This window comes from Echinops telfairi, unplaced genomic scaffold (assembly GCF_000313985.2).
Source record: "Echinops telfairi isolate 266 unplaced genomic scaffold, ASM31398v2 ScPeMD7_18;HRSCAF=68, whole genome shotgun sequence".
Taxonomy (NCBI): Eukaryota; Metazoa; Chordata; class Mammalia; order Afrosoricida; family Tenrecidae; genus Echinops; species Echinops telfairi.
In genome coordinates this window covers 30,333,792-30,349,796 of record NW_022103915.1, presented here as the reverse complement: position 1 = coordinate 30,349,796, position 16,005 = coordinate 30,333,792, and the positions used below count along the sequence as shown (strand labels likewise).

Here is a 16,005-nt window from a genome sequence, read left to right as displayed (position 1 = left end):
CAGCCATGTCCACCTGACCCGATGCTTGGCATTCTGGGCCTAAGAAACAATCTGGCTTGTCACTGGGATCCAAAGTACTTGCTCTCACTTACCACCCAGGTGTATAGCTCTTTCTCCACGGTGACCACGGCAAAGTGGGTGTTTCCAGCACACACCTGCCGGGCACTGCAGCCACTCTTGATGACGTCCAGTTTCTGGGGTGTGGACTTTCCACCTCCCCAAACATAGACTTCACTGGTTCTTGATGTCACCACAGCAATGGGCGCTTCAGTCACAGTGCTTGACCTGCCAACAACAGCCCACACAATGGCACAGTAAACATGAAAACCAAGTCAGAGAAAAATCCTTTCAGCCTGCTCCCGGAGAACTGCCAATAACGGCAGGAGAAAGCATGTTCCTTGGCAACTTGGTTCAACCCTCCACCATAGCATCATGGTAGGCATTGCAGTTTCTGCCTCAGGGCTTCAGCAAAGCTGGCCCAGATCAGATTCCAGTCTGATCCTTATCCCTACACTTTGCAACAGTCATGGTAATGATGTCTACTTTCGGATGAGAGTGAAATAAAGGATGGCCGCCTCCTTCACAGAAATGACTGGCATTACAACCGATATTGGTCCCTAAAGAGATGCCAAAGGCTTAAATAATGCATACACCTAAGAAAGCCCCCATGGGGGTAACTTAGGGTAGATGAATTTTTCTAAACGTCTGTCAAGCATTAATTACCTTGGTCTCTTTGTCGGTGCGTTAAGCAGTGTGACTCTTTCCTCCATTTCTCTACCAAGAGAAAAGCAGAGATCGTGAGTGAGACAACACATTCTGACACTGCACTGGCACCTCATTATACAGCTCACATATGTAATCATCCTATAAACCACATCCCTCCTATAAAACTACAATCCTTGTTGAGAAATAACTTGATCTATTTCAAAAGCTATGCTAGCTACCAGGTTTACATGCTGGGAACTGAGAGATTCATTAAATACAAGGGAGCCTGAAGTTTGGGGTCATTTGCGTTTTTCTTTCCCAAGAAACATTTCAGAGCTTCAAGACTCTTGGGGATATATGTATTTATTTAAGTACCAGCTGGATATATTGGAGCCCTAGTGGCACAGTGGATTAAGCAATGGACTGCTAATCGTGGGGTCAGTAGCTGAAACTTACCAGTTGCTCTGCAGGAAATAGATGAGGCAGTTGGTTCTGGTAGGATGTACAGTCTCAGAAACCATACCAAGCAGTTCTATCCTTTCCTACAGGGTCTCAACAGATTGGAATCAGCTAGATGACAACGGGTATCCTGGGGTGGACATTTCTATCTAGTCTTCCAGTGACCCCCAACATCTACATCTGAGCTCATTATCTTTCTTTCTGACTTACCTAGCTTAGTAACTGGTTCCTCCATCCTCCTAGTCAACTAGGTGTAAGCTCTCGGTATAGTCGTAAAACTTCTTCAATATACAAGGTCTACAGATTGTACCTTTACAGAACCTTCTACATTTACCCCTCCCATTCCAGTCTTACTACCTGAGTTCTGGTCAGTTACACTTCTAACCTGGACTGGAAGCGTCTTCTAACTGGCCCCCCACACCAAAGGCCTAATCCCCTTTAATCAGCCCTACACTTATTTAGCACTGCATTAATTAGTACCGTGCTCTTCCTTAACTACGCCTCTAATTCCATAACTGCCCTCACATATAAATCCACCGGCTCTTGGCTACCTGACTAAGCACAAATTCCTCATCTTGGCATTTAAGACTCCTTATTTACCTTTTTTAAGCCTTCCTTCCCTAGATTTATACCCATGTCTAGCCTAAGGTCCTCATTCAGGCAGAGTTGGTTATATGTGAACTCCTGGGGACATTGGTAATTTTGGAAAGCTCTGGAGACATTATTATAGAACCAGAAGTATTGTCAAATAGGACTTCGTGTTTCCAAAATATTTTCCACAATTTCCTATGTCTGTGTGTTTGCTTATGTAGTTTTCTGCCTGGGAAATTCTCTCTTATGCACTACTCATTATTGATATATTATCTCAAATCTCATGCCTTACAGAAAGCCTAATTCCTCCATGTGGATGGTAGCCCTCCTTCCTGTACACATCGTCTTTACCTCCCTTATCGAACCACCATATTCCTAATTCAATGATGTACACGACACCCTCTTCCTACCAACTATTAGACTCTAACTCCTGGACAATTAAATTCCCTAGAAAAGTGAATTTACACAGAGTAGGTACCCACACATTAACTAGGATTACTTTTAATTCCCATTCCACAAGTATTTGATGTTAACTCAGAAAGAAGTCTATCTTATCCTGGAAGATTGCCCCTGTGATATCCATCACTCCCCCCCCCCCCCTTTCCATCTTCAAAACTAAACAGAATGCCAGCTGATATTGAAATAAAGAAGGAGTAAGGGGAACGACAAATTTACCTAAAGACTTAAAAAGAATCTCTTGAATAATCTCACACACACACACAAGAGTAAACCTGGGGAAAATCAATGATGTTGGTGGATTGTGTCAACGTCATTATCTTGGCTGTGATAGTATATTATAGTTTTGCAAAATCACTGCTAGTGGGGTGGGGCCACTGATCAAAGTGCACAAAAAGTCTCCCTTTTTTATAACTGAATGCAAAACTATAATGATCTCAACATTTAAGTAAGAGATTCAGGCAGTGATTGCCCTATTGACAAATAAGCCAAATAAAAGCTCTGAGTATACTTCAACAGCCCCCGTGGGCAAGAATGTGGGAATGTGCATGAAAATAGAAATGTAAGATCCTGTGGTGTGACTAGAGTTCATTAAACATACCATATATACTCAAGTATAAGCCGACCCAAATATCAGCCAAGGCACCTAATTTTACCACAAAAAATACATTTAAAAATGCTGAAAAACTCGGTTTATACATGAGTATAAAGGTAATTCTCAGCCCTGGCTAGAGAAGTGCCAGAAAGGAGGACTTCAATATCACAAGAAGGTAAAAGTATGCTGCAAATAACGAAGTTGATGGAATTCCGCATGCAGGTCTAAGGCAGGCATGAGAAAGAGCGTCTTTGGAGGCTGATTGTTACCAGGCAACAGCAAGTGCCCAGCCGCAGTGTGACAGGATGACAGCTGAGTGGTGCTGAAGACGGGGAGCCCAGCAAAACTGCACCAGAATGAAACGCACACTAAGGAATTTAAGGAGGATAAAGATGACCTCTCCCTTCAAGTTGAGGTTTGAAGTCTCCTCCATAAAAGCATAAAGAACAATCTTCCCACTTCTGGGCCGTGAGATGGACTGACGCTTATAAAGTCAACCCAGTCTGACTCTGAGAAATGGGCCACAGGGCTCTGAAGGCTACTCCAACTCCAATCTATCACCTACACAAATGCACTACAAACAATGAAGTCCAAACCACCCCCCCAAAATAATAAAGTCCAACCCACATTCCCAAGCCTACCCCAACAATTATTAAGCTCCCTTTAGCCTGACCACTTTATATATTTATCCCCTTTCGTTCTCACCTACCTCATCTTATAAGAGAAAAGGAGACATTAACTAACTTGACCAAGAGATTGAGAGAACTCAGATGCAGACCAGAGGGTGTCTGAACCCAGAGTCGTCTCTCTTAATCACTACACTGGAATGCTATGTGTAGATGAAAATGCAGAGATGGAGCACAAGGCTCTTGGGTCTCACCACAGGCTTAGGAGTGAAATGAAAGCAGAGATGCTGGCAAAAATAACACTAGGGCAGCCACACCAGGAACCACCACCCTTTCCGGCAGCACTTGGCTCAGGTCTCTCATGGTCAATGATCTTTTACCTCCTGCGTTTCCTGAGAAGGGGGCGATCTAAGAGTTCATCTGCAGTGGGTCTCTGCTCAGGATCCTAAAAAGTAAAAATGGGGTTAGTTTTCGTTTAAGGGGAAGTGCACTGTAGAGTCTAAAAGAGGCATTTTATTTCCCTTGTAGAGGCTGTAGGTAAGTTAGCCAAAGACTATTATTCTCATGTTTTAAAGACAGCACTTCTTTATGATATATTTCATGTTGATCATCTCATTATCACCAACACTTGTACATGGATAGGGTGTTTCTCATATACCTTCCTTATTTTGGTCAGTTAGACAGTGGCTTTCAGAAATGTAGACTTCTGGGCTTCATTCACTGAAAGTATGATCCACTTGATCTGGGGTAGAGCCCAGAAATCTGCATTTTTAACCTGTACACTGCATTCCCATCCCCTGGTGATTCTGCTGCCTGTGCTTTACGGCCAGACTTGGAATCATACTGACTCTGCACAGCACGGTGGCTGTGAGACAGCAGAGCTACATATATCTTACACATGCCCCCACGCCCCGCCTTCAAGTCCATTCCAATCCATAGCGGCCCTATAGGGCAGAGGAGAACCGCTTCTCTGGGTCTTGAGGGGAGGAGATAGCCCGATCTTTCTCCTTCAGAGAGGACAGTGGAGTCAAATTACTGCCCTTGCAAGCAGCTGCCCAACACAGAATCCACTACACCACCAGGGTTCTTTTTTTATACACATTAGGAAATCTGAGTGTAATTTTATAAAATGATAAAAACCTGTGAGTCTCATTTTATAAAATCAAGTTACAGAAATGTACAGTGATAAATATGGTGCACAATTTAGATGGCAAAACATTTCACAAATTATTTTTTTAATAAACCATTTTATTGGGGGCTTGCACAGCTCTTATAATAATCCATACACCAATAGTATCAAGCACATTTGTACATATGTTGCCACCATCATTTCCAAAACATTTTCTTTCTACTTGAGATCTTGGTATCACCTCCTCTTTTCCCCCTCCTTTCCCTACCCTCGTGAACCCTTGATAATTTATAAATTATTTTTATTTTCATATTTTACGCTGTTTGCTGTCTCCCTTCACCCACGTTTCTGCTGTTTGTCCCCCCGAGGGTGTGCGTGTATTGTACGTTGATCACTGTGATTGGCTCACCCTTTTTCCCTTCACAAATTAATAATTAAATCATTGTGAATTAACCATGCCTATTCCGGGGATACAGCCAGAAACACATCCTTCCCTGGGAAGCTGATGTGGTTTTTTGTAGGTTCATCTATGTTATGGCCTACACAACGAGGAAAGAAGAACACTAATCTGAAGTCAATGAAGAAATCTCACCTACCTGGTCAAGGCATGAGTGGACCATTTGGATCAGTTCCAAAGAATACTGGCTAGAATCAACTTCCATGGCCCGGATTCCTTGTACAATCTTCACACACAGGTTGAGCGGATTCTAAAAGAAAATGCTGACTGCATTAGTTCCAGTTACAGAAAGGTGATTTTACCATCTTTCAGTAGGGGTTCTGAAACGCTAGTGGACCTCTGTTTTAAGGGGCACCAGTTCTGTATGGTTCTTTCATGACTACTAGCAGGTCAGGGATGCACTGCTGCCATGAGATGGAAGGCTGGCTAACATGTAGTGAGAACTATGACTGTGTGGCACACAGCACAAGGCTTGGAGCACATGATGTAATGACCCTTCAACTGAACCCCCAGAAAAAAGAAGGCAAGATTGGTTGTGCTTCTTGGTTTCAAGTATCTCTCTTGACTCTTACTAATGCAATAGGTAAGCCGGGAAATACTAATGATAATGTTGATAATGATAGTAATAATGCCACACTTTTAGGCACCAAGCAGGCAGGCTTCATACATGATCCTTTGTAATCCTTATAAAACACCTTGCAAGGAGGTTATCATCATCACTAATTGGTATATGAATTAAAAGAGGCCCATTTTCTTTCTACTATGTTATTTAGGGAAATTAGATAATATACTAGAATAAGTGTCAGGAGTCAGGAAAATAAGGTGGCTTCATGAAAGGCAAATGACTTGATCTGACATTTTCTCAGAGCATCTCTGTGAGGGCCATACGTAGTATTTCTATTTTATAGGTAACAAAATAGAAGATGAAACAAAAGGGCCTTGCCTAAGCTCTCACACCTGGTTTATAGGGGAGACTGGTTGTGAATCCACTCCTGTTACTTACAGAGTGGTTCATTCCACCCATAGCTGCAGCATCACCTGGAAGCTCGTTAGAAATGCAGGCTACTGGGCCCCACCCAAAACCTACTGAAAGAAAACCTGCACTTTTAAAAAATTGATCCTTTTATTGGGGCTCCTACAGATATCACAATTCATAAATCAATTACATCAAGCCAATTTGTACCGATGTTGGCATCATCATTTTCAAAACATTTTCAGAAGTTAATTTTGAACACTGCTTTTTCCATTTGCTGGCTTGGCGGTCTTATGAAGTTACTTAACTCTACTGTAAAGTATTTTATAGCTTTTAAAATAATTTTCTAATATTATCTTACATAATTCTTACAAGCAGCCATCGCATAAGGTAAACAGCGTTGATATTATCTCCATATTCAAAAAGTCACCCCCTTCCCTTCTAGTGAGTAGCAGGATATGAGGAGCATGGTACTATGGTTAGATAGGCTTCTATTTGAATTCTAATGAGAAAATCTGCACTCTTAACAAAAGCCCAGGTGAGTCTTCTGTCACCCCATTAAAGTTAGAGAAGCACTGCTTTAAATTAGTTATTTACTAAACAACCAAACGTACAGGAATTTGTCTATAAATCATGGCATCTTGAAGAAGAGATACAAGGTGTAATTTTATATTGAAAAGATCAAAATACTTCAATAAGTCTTTCATGAACTTGCCTTAGTTTTTAAAAAAGTGATGCATTTTGAAACTGACTGTGCTAGCAATTGTACAATACTGCTTGATGTGATTGAACTGTGGAATGCTCTATCTATAAGAGCTCCCAATAAATGATTTAAAAAAGCTAAAAACCCCCAAAAGTGATATAATTGAAGCATAAGAAGTGAATGGCATCTCCAGGGGACAGCATCACATAGTGGATCCTAGAGCCAGTTCAAGCACAGTGCTCAGACGAGGGTAACTCTAATGGAGTCCTCAAGTTGGAAAGAAGTCTGGTTCACAGCAGTCTAATGTACTACAAACCCAGTGACTGACTCCTGGTTATTTTTGCCTACTTGTCGTTAAAAGAAGCCAAAGCTAAGGATAAACGATGTTGACTCTCAATGACAAGGACAAAGCGGGGATAATACACCAACTTACTGTTGCATCAAATGTCCTCTTTAGCGTAAGCAATTCAAAAATGACGCAGCCCACTGCCCAGATATCAGACTTGAAGTTATATTTGACTCCTTGGCAGAGCTCTGGAGACATATAGTATGGAGTTCCCACAAGCTGAACAACAAAGAAACAATCAAAGAATAACTTCTCTTCTGAGACAACTGTATTAAACATTCCAGCAGCAAAAATAAATTTCCTAGGACCTAGTAAGTAACCCCTAGCTGTGCTATGCCAGCGTAGAAGTGCTTAGCTGAGGCTGAAAATCTTTGTGTCGGTAAAATCTTCATGGCTCCTGAGTTCACACTGCCTTTACTTTTAAGGTTAGCAGACAAGCGGCTCACCCGCTGTGCCACCATTTATCAGCAGACCCCCAAATGATTCTTAGGAGATACCACTAAGGGGAGAAATTTTATTCCTACCAAATCTCTCGGGCCACTTACATCAGTATAATCTCTGTGGTAATTTCAGAGGGTCCATATCTCCGGTTCCCAGAATTCAGAGGCACTCAAGCCCACTACAGATATTACAAGGACAGAGATTTACAGTGAAAGGTGTGGGGACTACAATGCTACGGCCTGCCTGGTTTTCCTAGGTCTTGCATTTTTTTCTGCCTTTGACAGGGTGCAGTCATTGCTCTCTATTTCATGAAAAATATTTGTGTTTCCGGCCTTACACAGGTTCCAGCTGGCCCAGGCATTATTGTAGTGGCAGTAGGGAATGACGACTGAAAAGAAGGGACACACATTTTTAACTAAAATGCACACTGCAATACAGCTTTTGAAACGGCTCAATTTGAAAGTGGTATCCTCACAGAGCCAGGGAAGCTTTTATGACTCCAGGAACAGGCTTGGGCATTAATGTCTTGGAGGGAAGTCAAGCCTTTCCCAAGATGTGAGACACCATGTGTCTCAGCAGCTCTAGAAAAACTGACGGCACCTTTAACCAGCAAAGGAGATATTTTCAGATGGCGTACATGGCATTTATTATTTTCCCTATCGTTCCTTTCTAGTACTGAACTGGCTTTAATAACAGTCAAGTCTTGCTTGAGCGATTGTTCTTGATGAGAAAAGCCCATACAAGGACACGATTGCTTCTTGAGCAGCTCAATTTAGCCAACATCATCCAAACAGACCAAGCAAGTTCTTGAAACAGAGACTCCCAATCCTGGTTCATTAGCATCCTTAGATGTCTCTAAATTGCTTGCAGACCTATCTTGACATTATCAAAACACATCATCAGAGCAGATTAGTTTTTATTAACTTACATCTTCTAGTTCTTTTAAGGATAAAACACTGTGAAGCCAGAAGAGCAGTAATTAGGTTTTGCAGTTCCTAAAAAGAGGCGATCACTGTCCTCATGAGCACTGTATACCTACCTCTACTCTGTCTTTCTCAAGACTGGTTGAGAAGGGAGGCCTACACTTCAGCTTGTGTTAGATACGAAAGACTGTTCTCGAGACATCAGGCGTTGTCACACAGGACTTCCTCTCAGAATCAGAAACATGCAAACAGAACACACCCAGAGTTGCCTGATGCTTTGAGTTCAAATCTTAAGGGACATACCGAGATCTACGAGAACTGCACTGGACAGGGAAACAGAAACCCACTCCGGTGCTCTTATCAAGGTTTTTAGTCAGAGTTGTCACGTGGACACCACTAGGCGCCCAGACAAAAACGGCCACTGCAGACTATGGAGAACCTGCAAGAATACTGAGGAAAGTGTGGAGGATTTGGGGGGCATAGTTATACTCCACGGTAATGAAAAGGAACAGGGCAGAAAGGAAAATGAAGAGCAACACACACTCACCGTCTCAGCCATAGAATACTCAGAATTCAGTTTCTTTGCTAGGCCATAATCTCCTAGTTTTATCAGGTTTGCCTTGGTCAGAAAAATATTTAATGTCTTTATATCTCTGAAAAAGAGGTGCTGCATATTAAACTCATATAATCAACTGTTTGATCTCACCCCAAACCCCATGCAGGTTTCAGACAGAAGAACACTGAATGGGCCACCACGGCTCAGCTTCTCCAAGGGATCGTCAGCATGGTGGTCATCAGTTGCACACATACGTGGAGACTGGAAAAGGGACCATCCCCCAAACTCTAATTCCTATGAAGTCCACTGCCTCTTCAACGACCACTTCCGCACTGGATGGATCAATGTCAAGGCAACTTAACGGCTGGTTACCAGAGTTTCAAATCATCTGTTATGGCAAATGAGGAGACTGCATGTCCTAGCAGCAATGTGACTCCAAAGACAACCAACCAACCAACCAAACCAACTCACTCCCTGCCATCAAGTGGATTCTGACTCACAGTGACCTTACAGGACAGAGCAGACCCACCCCTGAAGGTTTCTGAGACAGTAACTCTTTATGGGAATAGAACGCCTCATCTTTCTCCAGCCGAGCAGCTGGTGATTTCAAACTGCTGACCTTGCGGTAATTTACTATGCCACCAGGGCCCAGTGGGCTAAGTCATCTAGATAAAGTCATAGGCTGTTTCTCTAAACATTAATGACCCACATGTAACACAAAATAAGCCTCGCTGGTTCACACTCTGGCTTCCTTTATGAAGAGATGTGATTAGCCAGAGCAATACACCGGTCGCCTTTGGCAGACAACAGTAATATGCCTCAGTAGGCATTCACTAGCGATCCAGATGAACCAACCGATACAAAAAGAGGCCCTAGTGTATTCTAATTAATCTCACACTTAATGGCCAATGACTCACTTGAAAAGTGGTGTCCTCGTAACGACCCTTCTTCTGACTACATATGGATGCATTTTCCCTCATAAAGATCTGGTCAATTTGTACAATTAAATTGGACAAAATACTTAAGCTTCTCACTTAAAAGAACAGTTATAAATTAGAAGCACTGAACTATTACTACTCAAAGAAATTATATTTTGGGAATCCAACACAATCTAATCCCATTTCTAGTAGCAACTTCTAGGTTTTGCTGATGAATTAATGAATTAAGTGAACTGAAAAATGTCTGGAAAGGACATGAGCGGGGCGCTACTTAGCTACCACTGGAGAGATTCTGCCTGGAAGACAGGCCGGGTTTAACCCCAGGAAGTGACGATGACATCCCTCACTACGCACTCTTTCCTTTCTAAATTACACAGAAGGAAAAGCTTTCATGGCTTAATCAGAAAAGTGAAAGGGCCAGGGTGGGGGTTGGGCTGGTGGGAAGAAATCAACCTGGTAAGGTAAGTTTCCTTCGCTCATTACCTATGGAGGATTCCAGCTTTATGAATACAGCTCACCGCTGAGACAATCTGAAATAGGTACCAGACCACCATCTGCAAAGACAAAGGAAATTATAGTTGGGATTGGAAAGACAGACAAAATTCCACTTACATAAACACACACACACACACACACACGAAAGGAAGCTGCAACCAGAGGCTACGACTCAAATGACTTGACATCTCTTGCTTGTTGGTTGAGTAGGCAAAGAAGGTGGTAGGAGTCAGAAGAAAAAGCAGGTCATTACATCATATAGTAGTTCCCATATCATTAAAACTTATAGTATGGTGAAGCAGACTTGTGGAAAGAAACCCAGGAAAAAATGCAAAGGTATAGAAAACCATACCAGTATGCAGTAAGAGAACCAGGAAAAAAGCCCACAGAGAATCATGACGTGAAGGTAAAACGTTTAGGAAGCAGTTAGACAGCTTCCTTGTTAGAGGTTTCCTTTCTCATGAATATCAATCAGAGCCTGGGAGGGTTCTGAACAAAAGGAAAAGAACACTCTTCATTGTGGGAAGAGTCAATGCCAGTCACAACACTACTATTCACGGTCGCTCCACAAGAACAGCAGTACCTCCTCCTCAAACAGTTTGTCCTTCTGACGAAGAATTTTGTCGTACAGGTTCCCTCCTGCAATTAAAGAAGAGAGATTATTTGAGATTGGTTTGAATTGCGTAACAGCAGCCAAAGCTAGGACCTGGTGGTATCCAATGGGGTTTTAACAGGTGTCACAAGAAAATGGAGGATTCGGCTTCTCAAAAGAAAAAAAAAGAAAGAAAAGAAAAAGAAAGAAAACATCTCTTCCTCTTTTTTGACATTTCAAAACAAGTCCTCCTCTCTCAGAAATATCTTGCAAAGGTTCTCCTTCCTATTAAGAGTTCAATACGAGATGGGAGGGAGGCATTTTTGGAAAAGATTAGTGTAAAAACCATTCCAGTCATACTCGATTAGTGACATTTGCTTGAATGTCTCTGAAGTCAAATGATTTTCCTGAGACTCCTTTTTAAGGAATTTGCCGTATTTCTGTAACAGCTCTCCCAGTATGACAGGCACAACATTGGGGTTAAACCTGGGACATAAGGTGTTGGATGTGCAGGATGTATAAATACATATATATATGTATATATATACACACATACACACATGTATATGCATGTGTATATATATCACTGATAACTTTTTTTCCTACTTCTCACTGAAAAGGTTTCCCCAGATTTTTATTTTATTATTTTTTTTTTTTGGTTTTCTCATTATTTTTTTTTTTTTTAGTCTTTTATCTTTTTATTTTTTTTTATTTTTTCTTTTAAAAAAATCATTTTATTGGGGGCTCATCCCCAGATTTTTAATGTAACCATTAACTCCCTCCCCTAATTCTTTGCACTTCTCCCTTTTATTAAGTAATACTGACCACATATTACTATGCTTCATCTCACTTCCTACCTGCAACTATAAATTATACTCTAGTCCTGGCTAAGCTTTACAACTTCCCTTCCCCTTAAATTCAGAAGCTCAGTTTTGATTAAATGTATTATTTATTCTAGTTATTCCTAACCACAAAGGAAGTTAACTACTTGAAGTTCCTGCTACTTCAAAAGTCTTTCATACAATTTCATAGTACTGGGGTTGACCAGAAACAGTCATAACACACAAAATCTAGACAAGATTAAGATGTCTAAAACTTTCTCTTAGGGACTTAGATGAAGAAATAATCTGAGACCTCTTTAACATGCACCTCAGGAAAGGGCTGTGGAGGTTCTCTTGTGCAATGAGAATAACAGATCGTACCAAAACTCATTGCTGGTGAGCCAATTCCGTCTCATAGTGACGCTATAGGGCAGAGTGGAACTGTTCCTGTGGGTTTCCGAGACGGTAACTCTTTCTGGGAGTAGAAAGCCCCATCTTTCACCCAAGAAGCAGCTGGTGGTCTCAAACTCGGACCTTGTGGTGGGTGGCCCAACACCTAAGTAACTGTGCCACCAGGGATCCTGACAACTAGGACAGCACGTGTCATCTACCTGCTACAAACCAAGGGCTTGACATACCTTAATTCACTTAATATAACAATCCTAGGAGGTAGGTACAACCTAAATATGAGGAAAGTAAGGCACAGAGAAGCTGCCTGCCTGAGGTCAGAGCTTAAAAGACGGAGTCAGATCTGTTCTCTTATTATCTGGGCAACGTAAGCTCGGATCACAGTACACATCAACCAGAGGCCGGATAAGGAAGGCCAGGCTTTTCTAGGCATCCTTTTTGCTCAGTTATGAGTTACTGTTGTTTTTAAAAGCCACTTTTTACTAAGACAGCTATAGCTCAAGTCAGTAATAATTAAGAAGGGGCTTCAAAAAGTCTGTGGGAAAACGGAGCCAGAAGATTATGGAATTTCCCAGGAATCTCCTGGAGCCTTCTTGTATCACCTATACAATTTCATAGGTATTGTATCAACAGAGGCAGGCCATTTGCTTTTAATGCCTGGTTAACATCTTTTCCTGACAAAAACCAAAAAAACCTTTAAAAATGAACATAAAATCCAACCAGAGAGGGAACTATAATCACAAGAGACAAATTAAGTATGCAAGGACACTCCCTGCCCTCATTCTGTATCTCACTTCAAAACTCTCCTGGGCTTGACAGTTGTCTCACACACTAGAAACCTGTTTAAAGCCTTCAGCGCAGGCCTTTTCTTTTTCCTCCTCCTCCTCCTCCAGGGAAGTGTGAGCACAAGAGCATCCGCCTGGAGGAAGTCTGGAGTTGAGCTTACCATTACAATACTCCAGCTCAATCAGCAGGGTGGTATTGTCCATGAAGTGATTGTAGTAGGCAATGATGTTGTCGTGCTGCAGAAGCGCCAGGATCACAATCTCATTCAGGGCATCACGCCGTTCCTTTTCAGACAGTCGGGTCAGATCAACTTCCTTCCACACAACCAGTGAGTCATCCTACAACACAGTAACAGAGGCCTGGTGCTTTCCTCTTACATGGCAATGCGTGAATCCACACGGGGCCAACAAGCCTAGAAAGCATGCGTCTGCCATGAGCAAAGGCTGGACTTTTTTTCCTTTAAAAGGAACGTGAACATCACCTACAAGACAATGATTTGGGGAGTGGGGGCTGGTGGGGCATAAATGATATTTTAAAAGAAACATGAACAGACTTTAGTTAAAAGCCTACAAATGATGATGATTTTTTGCAGGATTAGGGAAAGTCTGAAGATGCTCTTACTTTGTGCCCCACTAATGTGACATACATGTCAGATCCTGGTAAAATCATAGTATGGAAATGGCCACCAAAGATAGAATAGTTGGTTACTTCCTACCTGGAGCAAAGAATGAAAAAAATCAAGATTCAAGGAAACAGCGACCCAACAGGAACCACAGCCTCCACTAATCTGAGGCCAAAAGAACTTGATGGTGCTCAACCATCTTACCAACCCTATGATCAGGATCACAATAGAGGGTCCTGGGCAGTGTTTGTGAAATGCAGAATTCAAAATCACACAAATTACACAAAAGAGCAGACTTACTGGTCTGCTAAGAGGTTGCAGAAACCCGAGACTACAGTCCTTTACATAGCCTTCCAACTTGGAAATGAACCCACGCCTCAAAAACAACAAAAAAACCTCACTGCCTTCAGTCAATGCTGACTCATGGCAATCCCCCCCTGTGGGCCTAGAAAGTCCTGTCTTTTGCCCTGGAGGCTGCTAATGGTTTTGAACTGCTGATCATACGGATCGCAGCCCAACTTGTAACCACTACACCACCAGAACCTACTCCTGGAGACCACCTTTCAGCCCAACAATAGACAGGCCTATACAGCAAACAGTAACACCTCTGAAGTACTAAAAGAGCAGCACTTGCCCCCAAAGTCCTGAAGGCTGGGACAGGAACGTTGGGCAAACAGAAATGGAGGCCCCTGGGGTAGAAGTGCGAAAAACGGTTACACTAAGGGACATTTGCAACAAATGTCACTCACAAAAGGTATAAAAACTGTTGACAAGAAAACGAACATGTTCTGTAAACTTTCAACCACATAATAAAATATCCCCAAACACAGATATGTGAGCTAGGGGTACATCCCACAGGCTGAGGCACGCTATGGCCAGGTACTGATAGCCACAATGGGGGCTGTGGAGGAAAGGAATGCTGGGACGGCAGTCATGTAGGGCAGTCATGTAGCGCTGACCACAACATCTGGGAAAAAGAGAAGACTGGGTTTCTATCTCATTCTATCGATGGCACTGGTGATTTTTGTTTAGTCTTCCCAGGTAAGTCACACTGTGTTCTTATCTTATTCTAGATAAGAGCAAGGCCAGCTAGCGGCCATGATGCCGACTGACGGTGACCCCATAATGTGAGCGCAAAAAAAACTTGAGTCACCGCAGTGATTCTAACACTACATTAATGTAGCACTCAGAAATCAAAAAGAAACACCCAAGCGCCTCTCTCCCCATCTCTTGAAAACCACACAGGACTGCGTCTGGATCACCGATGCTGGCTAAATGTCCAACTGTCCCAAAGGCTGAGCTTTAAGACAGTGACCAAACCCAGTGTGCAGGTGACTTTGGAAGAAGAGTCACCGCCAAAGGGTTTCAGCACAGTGAACACCCTTAGTGTGGGGCTCAGTGATCCACGGATCTCTCCCAGAGAGACACGCACACTCCAATATAAGCCGAGTTTTTCAGCACATGTGACATGCAGTTTTTGTGGTAAAATTAGGTGCCTTGGCTGAAATTCAGGTCGCCTTATACTCGCGTATATAAGGTACTCGTGCAAACAAGGGCTTCTTTTAAGGGGGAGGCTGGGAGTTTACGATGCTTCCATTAGGTTTTCAAAGGCATCGCAGTGCCCTCTTCAAAGGTTAAGCATTGCAGCTCATAGCGCCCGAATCGCCGTCCAGTCCTGTGCCACTCTCACAATTGCTAGGTTTGAGCCCACAGTTGGCGGCCACCGTGTCAATCCAGCCTTCCTCTCTTTCGCTGCCCCTCGCCTTTCCCAAGCAGGATGCCCTTCTCCAGGGACTGGTCTACGCTGACAACACGTCCATAGTACGCGGGACAAAGTCTCGCCATCCTTCCCTCTAAGGAGGACCCTGGCTTCAGCAGCCATGGCCTAGAATACCCATAAAGTATGTCCCGGGCCGGAACACTGCAGGGGACCCCCCGCTGAAACCAACACACGCCCAACTTCCCAACGACCTTCCAGAACCGTCTCCAGCAGAGGGTTCAAGGTAAGGGCAGCGGCAGCAGTCACCCAGGGGAGGGGTGGGGGGCGGGGCCCGGGAGCTAGGCTCCCCGTCCACTGAGCCGGCCCCCCACCCCGCACCCCGACCGTGGCGAGCTGCGCGGCCGGGAGGGCGGGTGCTTTGGCCACACCTCACACCGGCACCCCCCGATTTTACAGTCTGCAGGGCAGATGCCTCTTCGCATGGCCTTAAACCATAAAGCGCGTTCCTCTTTGTAGGGCCGCGACCCCGAGCCCGGTTCGGTCCCGGACTGAAGAACGAACGGGACAGTTAGTGGGCAGAGCCAGCCCCGTGCGGTCCGGGTGCACGTGCGGCGGGGAGCCCCGCGCAGAGGAGCCGCCCCCCGCCGGGCCGGGCCGGGCCGC

General features: G+C 43.5%; 1 protein-coding gene across 1 annotated transcript in view; it reads right to left on the bottom strand.

The window, feature by feature from the left end:
- Nucleotides 1-13,334, bottom strand: part of NEK9 (NIMA related kinase 9) — a 35,942-nt gene extending 22,608 nt beyond the window's left edge. Inside the window, exons 1-9 of the mRNA XM_030885057.2 lie at nucleotides 13,161-13,334; nucleotides 10,977-11,032; nucleotides 10,382-10,452; nucleotides 8,952-9,057; nucleotides 7,128-7,259; nucleotides 5,158-5,268; nucleotides 3,813-3,877; nucleotides 724-774; nucleotides 93-285 (exon numbers count right to left, since the gene is read on the bottom strand). Coding sequence (XP_030740917.1) covers nucleotides 93-285; nucleotides 724-774; nucleotides 3,813-3,877; nucleotides 5,158-5,268; nucleotides 7,128-7,259; nucleotides 8,952-9,057; nucleotides 10,382-10,452; nucleotides 10,977-11,032; nucleotides 13,161-13,203 — 828 coding nt within the window. The 5' untranslated portion in view covers nucleotides 13,204-13,334. The remainder of the gene's footprint in view (nucleotides 1-92; nucleotides 286-723; nucleotides 775-3,812; nucleotides 3,878-5,157; nucleotides 5,269-7,127; nucleotides 7,260-8,951; nucleotides 9,058-10,381; nucleotides 10,453-10,976; nucleotides 11,033-13,160) is intronic.
- Nucleotides 13,335-16,005: the final 2,671 nt, after the last annotated feature.